Here is a 12,699-nt window from a genome sequence, read left to right as displayed (position 1 = left end):
CCAGTTAAAGGAAACGTCCCTAATTCACATTTTTCTTCAATGCAACATTTCAAATTTTTCTACAAAATTTGGTTTGACTTTAATGGAAACATGGCTAGTGACTTTACTGCTATTGCATACACTTTGGAAAAATGTGTTTTTGTGCCAATAAAGCTTAATTAAAACGAAGTGAATGGAGATAAAGAAATGTGTCTCAGCTCCAAATTAATTCTGTGTGTGTGTGTGTGTGTGTGTGTGTGTGTGTGTGTGTGCGTGTGCATATGTACAACATGCATTATTCATGGTTGTGACTACTGTGTGATTCTGGATGGAGTGAATGGAGGCATGCAGGTCATGTTACCAAAGTTAAATCTCTCTCTGTTTGTCACTATGTCTTTCTTTCTCGCTCTGAGACATTCACCCTAGACGTTGCCTACAAGCTTTTGTGTGTGTGTGTGTGTGTGTGTGTGTGTGTGTGTGTGTGTTGTGTAAGTGTGATAGCTGCCCCCCTGAGAATATGTCTCAGTGAACGTCTGAGGACCATGACCTTGAGGAGATGGAGGGAAAGCAAAACAGATAAAGAGAGTGAAACACATGGGGGGAAGGTGACAGAGGACAAAAAAGATAAGTGAAGAAAAAGAGATAAGTGAAGGAGAGAAATGGAGACAGGGGGAGGAAGAGAGGAGAGAAGGCTACAATACCTCTCCCTAAAGTTAAAATCCAGACTCTTAAACAAACACACTATTAACAATGAAAAGAATCTTATATCACGGTTTGGAAACAGAGAATACTTGAGGAATCAAAAGGCCACTTATTAACACTTGCTCCTCATTAAGGATTCTCCACAGTCAAAGAAGCTGACCACATAGATTTAAGATTGGATGATAGCTGCTCAAAATAGACCCAGAAACTGAATATTTTGACATTTTGGAAAATTGACTTTTTTTTGGTGAGGGTAATGAGAAGATCAATACATCTCATATGTCAAGCAGCTGGTTAGCTTAACCTAGCATTAACACTGAAACCAGGGGGGAAACAGCTAGCCTGGCTCTGTCTAAAAGTAACAAAATCCACCTTCAGCACATTGTTTTTACACTTTAACATACAGATTTATCAGACCAGATATAACATGTTCAATGGTACTCGCAGATCACAGACCTCCACCTAGGTCAATGGTGCATTCACATGCTCCTCAGATAGTCAGATAGGTGTGTTTCATTGTTCAAAGCATCTACACACACTTTGATAGCTGTTTGTAGTATTTGCATGATAACAAAGAGCAAAAGAGATTAGGTGAGCCATGACATCTGATTCATTTTAAACATATGCAATCTGTATTTGCTTAAAAGTCCAGTACTGTGCAAAAGTCTTAGTCAGGTGTTAAAAAAATACCTAGAAGAATTGATGCTGGTTTATAGGTGGTCACACCAAATATCAATTTGATTTAGATTTTTCTTCTGTTCACTCACTTTGCATTTTGTCAGTTGATAAAAATAAAATATTAACATTTTTATTTTTGAAAGTGTTGTTATTTTTCAAACCTAAGTACTGTATGTGAACATGTGTACATGGGAGCAAAAAATGTATGTATGAATCATATGTTTATTATCATAAACCCAACAACATTTATTTCCATCCGCTGTATTTCTGTGTAATATGACGTCAACTTGGCAGGTTGGGTACCAGAATTTTTTTTTAACCTTTTAGAGTTGTTGCTTCTCAGTCAGGAACTTACTTTTGTGATTATTCCTACAACACATGAATTCAGCTTAAATGCCCTATATTGCAATGTTAATGAAAGTGAAAAAAAAATCTGTGTCTGCTCCACCCTGCTCCAAAATTGAATGGTTTCTTTGTTGGCCTATGCTGCCGCTTCCACCAGGTTTCATGTAAATAGGACCAGTGTGTTTCTGTAATCCTGCTGACAAACAGACAAACAAACCTAGCAGAGCTAATTGTCTGAGATAAGTAATGAGCTTTAAATGGGCTGGTAGTTGGAATTTTGTCACTTTTGGACAGAGCCAGACTAGCTTTTCACCCTGTTTCACATATTTGTGCTAAGCTAAGCTAACCACCTGTTAGTGATCCTCTAACTACAACTAGTGTTAAAGCAGGGACAGGTGAGAAAACAAAAGCACCGTAGCCCTCGAACAGCTCCACCTCACTGTGTGATCAACACATTGAGAATGAGATATTTTGTAGCTTAGTGTCACCAAGACAGAAGGAGGAGAGGGAAAGAGAAGAAAAAAGAGGAAACGGGCAGAGCAGGGTTATCCTCTCCACTGCCAAATGTGTTAATGAGTGGGCATACTGGTCAGCCACACACACACACACATACACACACACACACACACACACACACACACGTCTGGACCTGCAGTGTGCCAGACCGGATGGTACTATAAGTGTGCCTGCCAACTGCCAACAGCTCTCCCAGAGAGGCTCTCACTCAGACACACACAGATGCAAAGACACACATTCACAAGCATGCAGACACATTCCAACAAACACACACACACACACACACACACACACACACACACACACATTTTCACTTAAATTTTAGTTAGTTTTATAACCACACGATACAGTTTCAGTTAGTTATCATCATCATGTAACCTTTAACCCTTAAAACAAAGTCTGAAATCTCAAAAAAGAGTGAGGACCGGCCGAAATGTCCTCACTTTGCAAATATGTCCTCTGTTGGTTAAAAATGTGTTCTGGTCCCCACTATGTAGGAAGTACAAACACACACAGACACACAGACACACAGACACACACACACACACACACACACACACACACACACTTGCAAATGCTTCCACATAATAAAACACACTTTGACTAAAGCTGTGAATGCTCACACACCTCAAACTTCTGCCGTAGCTCCTCGTTGCCCTCCTCCCCCTCCGGAGCGACGGGAACATTGAAGTACTCGCCTTCTTCCTGGGAGAGCAGCTTAAACCTGAAGAGAGAGAATATTTCCAGTCAGATCAATTCACAATTAGTTTATACAATTTAAGCGTTTAACGGCTTCCATTAGCCGAAGCAGCTGACTGTTAGTGCTCCCATTTAAAGTCCTGAAGAATAATCAGCGGATTATTTAGTAATTCACTCTCCTTCATGGTGATCCGGCGAAGCCTGACAGAGACGGCCCCAAAACACAGCCGAGAAGCTTATCATTTAACAAAATCAATAGAATATAATTTTTCACATTGGCCCCATTACAACTGATGCCACAAGCTCATGCCTCACAGCAGCAGCACAGTATTCATAGCTAATAATGTTGTGCCGCTTGTTTATAATTAACTGACTCAGCTTTTACTTTTATTTTTATGGTTTTGTCTTTTGAAAAAATTGGATCCTGTTGGCAGCTTTATCAGCAGTTTGTTGACCTATATGGTACTAAATAGTCATCCCTGTTTGTGGGCAGTGCCATTAACAAACAGTGAAAGTTGAAAAAGTTTTCCACGGCTGCATACCAACCAGGATGGAGCTTGACAATCTAATTCAGACATTGAACTTTTATGCTTTTCTGTCTGCAAGTTGCACAAGACAAACTGTAACAAATACAGTGAATACTTTGGGAATAATGTGGCAAAGCTCCTCATCTAAGGGAAATTTCACACATATAGTTAATTGGTCCTAATCGGTTGATGAGTTCATAAATAGTTTTCGCCTTTCACACAGAAAAATCCAAGTGAAACCAAAATGCATCACTACAAACTTTCACTCACTCAGGAAGCTATCATATACAGGTTTTGCCAAGATGACGTCCTTAAAATGTTTTAATGTTTTTGCTACAGAGATAATCCGTTTACTGCCTTAAGAGTAAAGAAACTAGAAAATATTCACATTTTAGAAGCTGGAATAAGAGATTTTTGACTTTTTTCTTTAAAAAAAAAAAACCTCAAACGGATATAAAAAAATGTGGCTATCAATTTAATAGTTCACAATTAATCTATTAATATTAACAATATAGCCAGGCCGATATGGGATTTTTGAGACGGATGCCGATACTGATTTAAGAACAGGAAATTAATTGATAACCAATATGAGGGCTGATATAATAACTTTTTGAGCTGGAATGATAATATACCTATTTTATGTGGATTGTACACTGATTTTTCATCACTCTGCAAATTTACACAGCAAGCTATTTCAAACGTAAAACTTTATAAAATAATATTCAACATTGTTGAACATAATTATACATAAAACAAAACAATTAATAATAATAATAATACATTGTCAGACAATTCTAATTGAATACAATAAATATACAAAATATACATCACTGCTCAGTGTTAGTCAATTACTGACTATTTAATAAAAGAATTAAAAAAGGAATAGCTAATGCCATTTCTAAATCATGCCAAGCATAATTTTCTATATTATATACTGTATTAAAAAAAGTTTTCATAATGCCACATATTGGTCAGCATACAAACCGATACTTATAGGCCAATATATGCCGATAATATTTGTCAACCGATATATCTGTTGGGCTCTACTTTACTTTTCAGCATCCTTAGATTAAGTCCTGAGCTCAACTCCTTTGAACATAATTCCAATAGCACCCATAGAGGGCAATGACGTAGAAACATACACAAGTTGAGCTGTGTTCCTCCTCCTGGCTGCTGGTGGCAGCAGGTGTGAGGCTTTAGAGCTTCACACAGATGAAGTAGTGGAAAACACACACTTTCACAGGTTGTCTTTGCTCTAAATATCAGGTTGTTAATGGCATCTCTCCACCTCCACCATTCCACCTCAAACGCTGGCATCTCATTAAAAACCCTGACAGGGCCGCGTCAGCAAAAAGAGAGGAAGATAGAGAGATATAGGGACTGAACTAGAGAGAGGGAGAGGGAGAGGGTTGCTGGAGAGATAAAGAAGCAGAGATAAAGAGACGGGGTAGAGATGCTTTGGCACCGAGTATCACCAGAATAAAAAGAAGAGCTCCAACTAAAGTATTTCTCCAACATTGCAGTAATGAACAAGGTCACCTTCACTCTCCCTCCTCCTCTACCTGCCATGCTTCACATCTCTCCAACCCCCTCCCCCCCAAAAATCATCCATCCATCCCTCCTTTCATCTCACCATCCATCCACTCCTAGTTTCTGGAGCTCCGAGATGCCGAAGGACAGCGAGCCCATGAAGTCGTTGCGGCTGGTCAGGTCCCAGTCCCACACCTCCACCGACAGGCGGCGGTCCTTATCGTACTCCTTCAGGTGGCTGTGAGGGAAACAAAGACAATCAACAGCTGGATGATGGCCTGAAGGGACCCCTGGGGGTGGCTTTTTCATATTTTTCCCTTCACTTTGTTAACTTTAACAGCCAAATCAGAGCCGTTTAGGATTGATCTTTCCTGCTATAACAACCTGTTTATTGTTTATTGTTAAAAAGATCCCCATTAGCTGTCACCAAAAGTGGGAAGAGCTAGTCTTCCTGGGGTCCACTAGACAAAACAAAAATCACTTAACAATTAAACATTGTAGACATTATTATATACGTCATCAGAAATCATTCCGAATAAGTTATTACATTCATATCTGTTACATTAATTCTCACTTTCATACAGTAAATATGTTAATTCACTACTCACAAATTTAAATAGTGCATTCTCAAGTAATAATTAAAAGATACTTTACTATTCAGTTCACGTATATTCAGTGGGCAATTATTCCAATAACTGATAGCACGATAAATAACTGTTCTCTTTAAGGCATTTGATTTTGGACATGGTAACATCATCTGACCACCATTAGCTGACCTTGTCACATTAGAATGAACCTGATCACATCTGACAATTTGGTTATATAAGAAAACAGGTTGAAAAGAATAGACAGTGTTTCTAAAAAATGTTGTTGTATTGCACGCCAACCTGTACTCTACCATTAACCAGGAAAGTTGACGGTGCATACTGATAGTGTTTGTTCTTATGGAACAATGTAAAACCAACCTGGCAGCTCTGTTCTGGGCAGTTTGTAATTTCCTTAGTTGACCTTTAGACCATACAGGTGCACAATAATCCAGGTGACATAAAATTAACGATTTAGCCACCTGTCCCACAATATTTGTAGGGACATAAGAAAGACATTTCCTCACCATTGAGATACCACAACCCATCTTCCTCACTATGGTATCAATGTGTTCTGCCCATGACAACTGATTATCAATTATTATGCCCAATAATTTTACTTTATCTACCTGTTCTATAGGTTCCCCAGACAAGTTCAAACTCATCTTTGGTGTAGATGACAGTTTATGACTTGATCCCAAGATAATTGTGGCCTCTAAAGCGTGCCTAGCATAACTCATGTTACATTCAGGATGCATGCACAACACAAGCAGTTTATAAAAATGATCATCTATCATCTTTTACTTTGATTTGTTGGATAGGTGCAAAAAAAACGCCTTTCAAATTGAACATCTGCACCCAGATGCCTTAAAATGCAAATCCGAGTCTCCGTCCATGCAAACTGCGACGAAGCTTATTAAGAATGTAATTGGAGCCAACCGCAGGAAACGACCCCAAAAGCAAGGTTTTATGAATATAAGGAGCCAGATGTTTTTATCTGAGCGCCAGCGGTTACACATGCTTGGATAGACGAGCATGATGTGATGCACACTGCGCTGGGTGAGTGAGAGAGATGGAAGAGAAGAAACAGAGATAAAATGGAAAAAGATTAAAGGAAGAAGGAGCACAGGAAAGGGAGAGACAGACAGGAAGATAACTATAATAAACACGGTGTAATAAAGCCTTACAATTTAAAGGTCTCATTCCAGGTGGGGTTGAGGCAGCACTTTATGGTCTTGGTCTTCTGTTTACTCTCACTGCGGGGATCTGGGATCAGTTTGAGCTTCACGTAGGGGTCTGACAGACCGTTGGGGTCCATAGGAACCAGATTCCTGCCCTCTTTGACTGAAGAGAGAGATGAAGAAAACAGGATAGAAAGAGAGAGGGACATAGGAAAAGAGAGAGGAAATTAGTTACTTAGTTAATTTTTTTTAGAATTTTAATTTTGTGCACAGAAGTGGGAAATGGCTTGTGTGTACAAATGCAGAGATCTACTTCTATGATCACCAGTGAAAATACTTTAAAATCTGATGTTTTATGTGTGTAAAGTATGTAAAGTATTCTGTCTGTGACTGTTTGTTCTTAGTTAGTCATTCATGGCTTCCCACGGTCGCTAAGGAGCGCAAGAAATACGCTAAATCCCAGCTCCTTCCCTCCTGGTGCCGATTTCTGGCCCAGAAGAGTCAAACAAAAGGCTACGGAAATGGTTCAGTACCTGGAACAATTACACAACGGAACAAATATTCCATAAGATGATGAGCATCGTTCGTTGGATTTTAAGCTCTTGAGTTAGCGGGTAAACATGGGGGCTGTTAAAGCACTTTATTATGGCTGTACTTTGTCTTTTGTGTCTGGTGTTGTTTGTAATCCTTTGGATTGCTGCTTTACCGGTCTCAAAACAAATTTACCTTTGGGTACTAATAAAGAAACCTCGAACCTTGATGAAATTTCACTATTTTTTTTTAGCTTAGATTTGGTTATTTTCTCCTGACAGATGTAGTTGTCACAAATGATTCATTCAAAGAACATCCAAGCTTTTAGTTTTTGACAATCGTTTCTGTTTTCACAGTTGCTAGATAAATTATGTAATATTGGCAGTTTTTTAAAAAAGAAAGCATGCCTCTCAAAGCCTCCAGCAGGTCTTGGGGTTCACAGGGTTAATATTTATAGTGCTGTATTTCTGAACTTCCACATGAACAAATAATATAACATGAATAACATGAACAATATTAGTAAAGCAGGTATGGGCTCTCCTCTCCATGTGGTGATCCATTTTCCTTAAAAACTATAAGAGGAGTAAAATGATGATTAATCACCGCTCGCTTGTAATTATATTCCAGCCTATTGGACTCTTATGCACATAGCGTGCTGGGGGTGGCCTGCATGAATGGGAACAGCAGGTTGGTTCAAATCACACCCTCATTGTACTTGTGACCTGGAGCGATTGTGCCATTAAATAGGGTCTTAGAACTTTATTCAGATCCTGCCTGTAACTCATCATAATTGATCTTAACCCATATTGTAGCAGGTTGGCAGATCTTAATTTCGAGCCATGTGTGTGATTGAAATCGACAAAACTCTCCCTTGAAACAAACTGATTAAACTAGGCAACGTAAGGCAACAGAAAACACACTCACACACACACACTAGAAGACCCCAAGAGTTGTTTTGGGGGTTAAAGCCTTGAGGTTGCCAGATCTGTCTGTAATGACCATGTAGACATGTGAAGGTTGCCAGTTCTAACACTAATCCTTCTTTTGTGGCCGTTTGTTATTGGGCTGTAATTGTATTCCAGTGGCGTAACATCCCCTGCGATTGAAATGTGTGTGTGTGTGTGTGTGTATGTGTGTGTGTGTGTGCACTATTATTGTTGCTGGTCAAGTTGTGAGGTCACATCCAATTACCAGAAGCGGGCCGGTGCTGCTGTGTCTTAGGCAGCTCACTAGGGAAGCACTCAAGAACACACACACACACACACACACACACACACACACACACACACACACACACACACACACACACAGACACACACACACACACACACACACACACACACACACACACACACACACACACACACACCTTTTCCACCCCTTACATAAACAAACACACACCACACAAAGTACTTAGCTGCTTGATAATTGTATTCTATGGAAAATGACAGAAGAATGGCAGAGGACGTAAAGATAAGGTGAGGTAGGATGTGTGATGTTGAGTGTAAAAAGTGTCCGGGTGAATCATGTAAAAAAAAATAGATAAAAAGGTTAAAAAAAATGTAGTTTCCAAACTTTCTTCCTTTAACAAGAGCACAAGGAGTTTGATTCATGAGACGAACTCACTGGTTCAAGTTGGGGCCTCTCAACTTCACACAGCAGCTCGGCCTCTCTCCACCGGAGACGTGACATTACTTATTTATGACCTTTTAAGAACACTTAAAATGTGATCCGACCCTGCCTAGTGCCCAAACATCCATCTACGTGGACTAGAAAACTTAAAACTATGTCTCTAGGTATTACAATTTACCGGGTCAGTAACACTAAGAATGCGGTCCAACTTGTAGTTTTTTTTGTACTTTGGTTTCGCTGGTTTAGGGTTCACATTACTCTGTTACACACAAAACGAGACTTATAAACATGCAGCCACATGGACTGACATGTTACTCACTGGACCATCTTGATTACTTGTGTCTAGAGGTCAATGACCTCTTTCCACCAAATTAATACTGGTTCTTGAACTGGTTCCATCAAGGTTTTTTAGAACCTCAGTTCTATGTGGTGAAAAAGTGGAAACATTGTAATAAAGGATGTGTCATCAACAGAGCAATGCACAACTGAGTAAAAAATAAGTAATGGACTAACTTTAAATTAGACCACAGCATGCACTTTTATCCTAATAATTTCTTACTTGATTACTCTATTTTTTGCCTTCTCTGTCTTCTTTTCCAACCTGTAGAATATGACATGGCCACTGGTATTGTGAATGTTTGCTCTTAGGGTGAAAGAAAACCTGCTATTTTTTGGTTCCAGATGGGAACCAACTTTTGGGTTCTGAAAAAATTTAGATATGGTTGAAAATGCCATTAACTGTTCAAAATAAGGTCAGAAAACAAAAAGTTTTAAAAAATAATTATCACTTCAATTGTGCACTGAATTTTGAATATTTTTAACAGCTTTCCCTTGCAGTCAGACAGCCCTGTTTAAGTGTATGCAGGGGGAACTGAAGCTCTACGTTCTCGTCAAAGACACCAGTCTCCATTGACAAAAACATTAATATTACCTTGCCAATCACAGGAGTTACTAGCCTACTGCCTCAATTGTTTGGTTAGTTTGTGTTTTTGTGTGACTTGACTAGTGAATCTGAACTAACCCTTTAAAACAAAGTAAGACAATAACACAAACTAACTGAACAATCAAGGCCGCAGTAGACCAGCAACTGCTGTGTTTCACAAGGTAAAAATGTGTTTTTTGCCAGTGTAGTCTGGTGGCTTTGAAGAGACTTTGAGAGAAAGTGAGGCTACTGAAAAAACAAGCACACTTTTGCAATAAAAACCAAAATGTTTCTTTTGGACAATTAACAATTGAGATGCAAAGCTATCAGAGCTGCGGGGAAACATGCGGCATCCTTTCACACCATGACAGAAGGGAAAGCTTCCCAGCGAGCTCGCAGCGTGAGAATTACCTCACTCCCAATGAGGTTTCCATGCTGTTAAAGTGCTATGCTACGCTAAGCTCCGAGAGGTTAACCACAGCACAGACCCAACGGCCGGCATTAAACCCTCAGCGGAGCAGGTCAATAAATATTAGATGATGCCTGTTAAAGTGACCATCAAATGCTGGTTGAGGTGAGCTATAAAGAGGGGTAGCATGCCAAATGGTCTCAAAGGACACTTACAGTAAATAGAGGAGGGTGTGTGTGTTTTTATGTTGGTGTGTGAGTCAGTGAATGGATCCTCTTATGGATGCATAGGTGTGTAATGTGCATGTTACTATGTATGCAAGGCGGAAATTCCTGCTTTCTTAAAGTATGTGCTAATTGCAAAGAGCATGTATGGCGTAGAGGTGTGTGTGTGTGTGTGTGTGTGTGTGAGAGAGAGAGAGGGAGAGATAACGTGTGTATTTGAGTCTACAGGGAGGGCGAGAGGAGATAAGAGTGCAGTAACAGCAGAATACTGGATGTGAGCAGCAGCGTGGGTGTTGGCAGTGCACCTTTTCCCATGTGAAACAGCCTCATCAGAGTCTCAGGCTGATTCTTATGTTCTGTCCAACTGCTGCTCGCTTTTATACGTGTTGCAAAATTAGTGAAGCTTTCCAGATGGAGTCATCTTAGGGATGGTGGAGTGGTATTAATGGTCCTGCCGAGCACATGTGTATGTTCAGTTTGGCTTGTTTTTACAGGAAAGAACACCTGAAATCAGCAGCAGTAGGCCTGATGCAGATCTCCCTGTGTGACATCATCTGTATGAACTAATGCTGGCCCCACACTAAAGGATAGGAGTCGCAGAGGAGTTCCCAATACAAGACTGGCCTGAACAGCTTATTAAGCCACATGATCTTGTAGTGTGAGTGGTTTACAGACATGCAGTAATATCAATGTTACCCACTGGGTCGGAGTCTCCCTGATTTCAAATCGTTAGTATCAACATTTTTTGATATTTATGACTTGAATTAAGTAGAAACCTGCAGCCTGCAAGCTGACGGGGAAGTGACCCTGACCGGATGTTGCATACTTGTGTAGAACAGAAACATTAATGGCTGCCAACAGCACAAACAAAGCCACATGAACAGTAAAAAACCCAAAACAGGACAAGCTTGTGGAGTTAAGGCAACATGATTTTTGTCTGTCTTTCTTCTTTGGTGTAGAACATAACACACACAACACACATCAATGATGATGATCATCATCAGAAATTTTATTGAGTAGGATAAACCCCTTGAGAGGAATCCTCTCGTTTTCGAGGGGGTCCTAAAGTACATTACAAAACAAAACACTCAACAATTTACAGACATACAACAAGAAAGACAACAGGCATCAACACAAACATAACAAACAAAAAATGAACACAAGAATAATCACAATCTCTCGATGGCCACAAGTTGGCCATAACATTAGCCTAGTAAAACTGAAAGAAGTAACAGAATATTATTGTAAATTGAAATTGCTTTTTTAATAAAATAAAATAAATATGACATAATATTGTGATAATGATGATAGTTTGCATAGTTTGCATGGATAGTCTGAATAGTCTGGTGTGTGTGTTGAAACCTTGTGTCTTTGGTCTTGAACATTTTTTAAATCATTTAAGATTAGAAAATGCTCTTGTATGCACAAGACATTTAGGAAGCAACCCCGATATTAGTTTAATTGGTCTAAATAGACACATGTTGACTTAAAGTCATTTTAGCAACTATATTTCTGCCTGTGTTGCTGGTTGGTTAATTTAGGTGCAGAGTCCATCAGGACTGTGACTACAGGGACTTGGATTATATTTGCTTTGACTCTGTTTACTAACCACTGAGACTAACCTAAGTCTGAAACAGATCAACTTCCCCCCCTGTGGTTCACACCAAAGGAAATAAACTTTAGATTCATGATCACACCCTAGCTGAGTGTGATCCAAACCCATGGTGGATTGTCACTTGGGTGAACGTTGGCAGGAGCAACAGGCAGTGAGATAGGTGTGCTAACTGGAATGTAGCATTAGCTAGCATCTGTAATATTATCTTTAATTTCCCAAGAGTTAACTACATTATCACTGTCAAAATTTGGATATGCACCTACCTACAAATTTAATTATACTTCAATGATAAACAACAGTTAACACACAAGTGCCATCATGAATTTTCTCTAATTACAGGTGATTTTGACAGTCTACCTTTGACTTTCCCCCGATCGTTCAGCTATTCACTATATTCACTCTATTAATAATCATATAAGCAGGTAAAGAGACTAGCTGCTAGCAGAAATTTGCCCTCCTGCTTTCCTGCCAATATGGCGGATTTTTATTTTGACTGCTGAATGTGGGATTGACATCGGCCACCAGAGCTCAATGGGACCATCCAGAAAATATCAAGACACCAAGTTCTGACAAATGTTTCATTTTTGGACTTTTGACTGTGCACAAAATGAATCCAACTATTATT

The 12,699-nt window shown here is 39.5% G+C and overlaps 1 protein-coding gene across 2 annotated transcripts in view; it reads right to left on the bottom strand.

Moving 5' to 3' along the window:
* LOC131983177 (protein kinase C beta type) overlaps positions 1–12,699 on the bottom strand; it is a 145,489-nt gene that overhangs the window by 56,656 nt on the left and 76,134 nt on the right. For both annotated transcript variants that reach the window (XM_059347847.1, XM_059347846.1), the window contains exons 6-8: positions 6,748–6,904; positions 5,080–5,214; positions 2,848–2,944 (exon numbers count right to left, since the gene is read on the bottom strand). In XM_059347847.1, coding sequence (XP_059203830.1) covers positions 2,848–2,944; positions 5,080–5,214; positions 6,748–6,904 — 389 coding nt within the window. The remainder of the gene's footprint in view (positions 1–2,847; positions 2,945–5,079; positions 5,215–6,747; positions 6,905–12,699) is intronic.

Source organism: Centropristis striata, chromosome 13, assembly GCF_030273125.1.
Source record: "Centropristis striata isolate RG_2023a ecotype Rhode Island chromosome 13, C.striata_1.0, whole genome shotgun sequence".
Classification (NCBI taxonomy): Eukaryota; Metazoa; Chordata; class Actinopteri; order Perciformes; family Serranidae; genus Centropristis; species Centropristis striata.
Note: the sequence above shows the minus strand (reverse complement) of the source record. Positions and strands in the feature narration are given on the sequence as shown.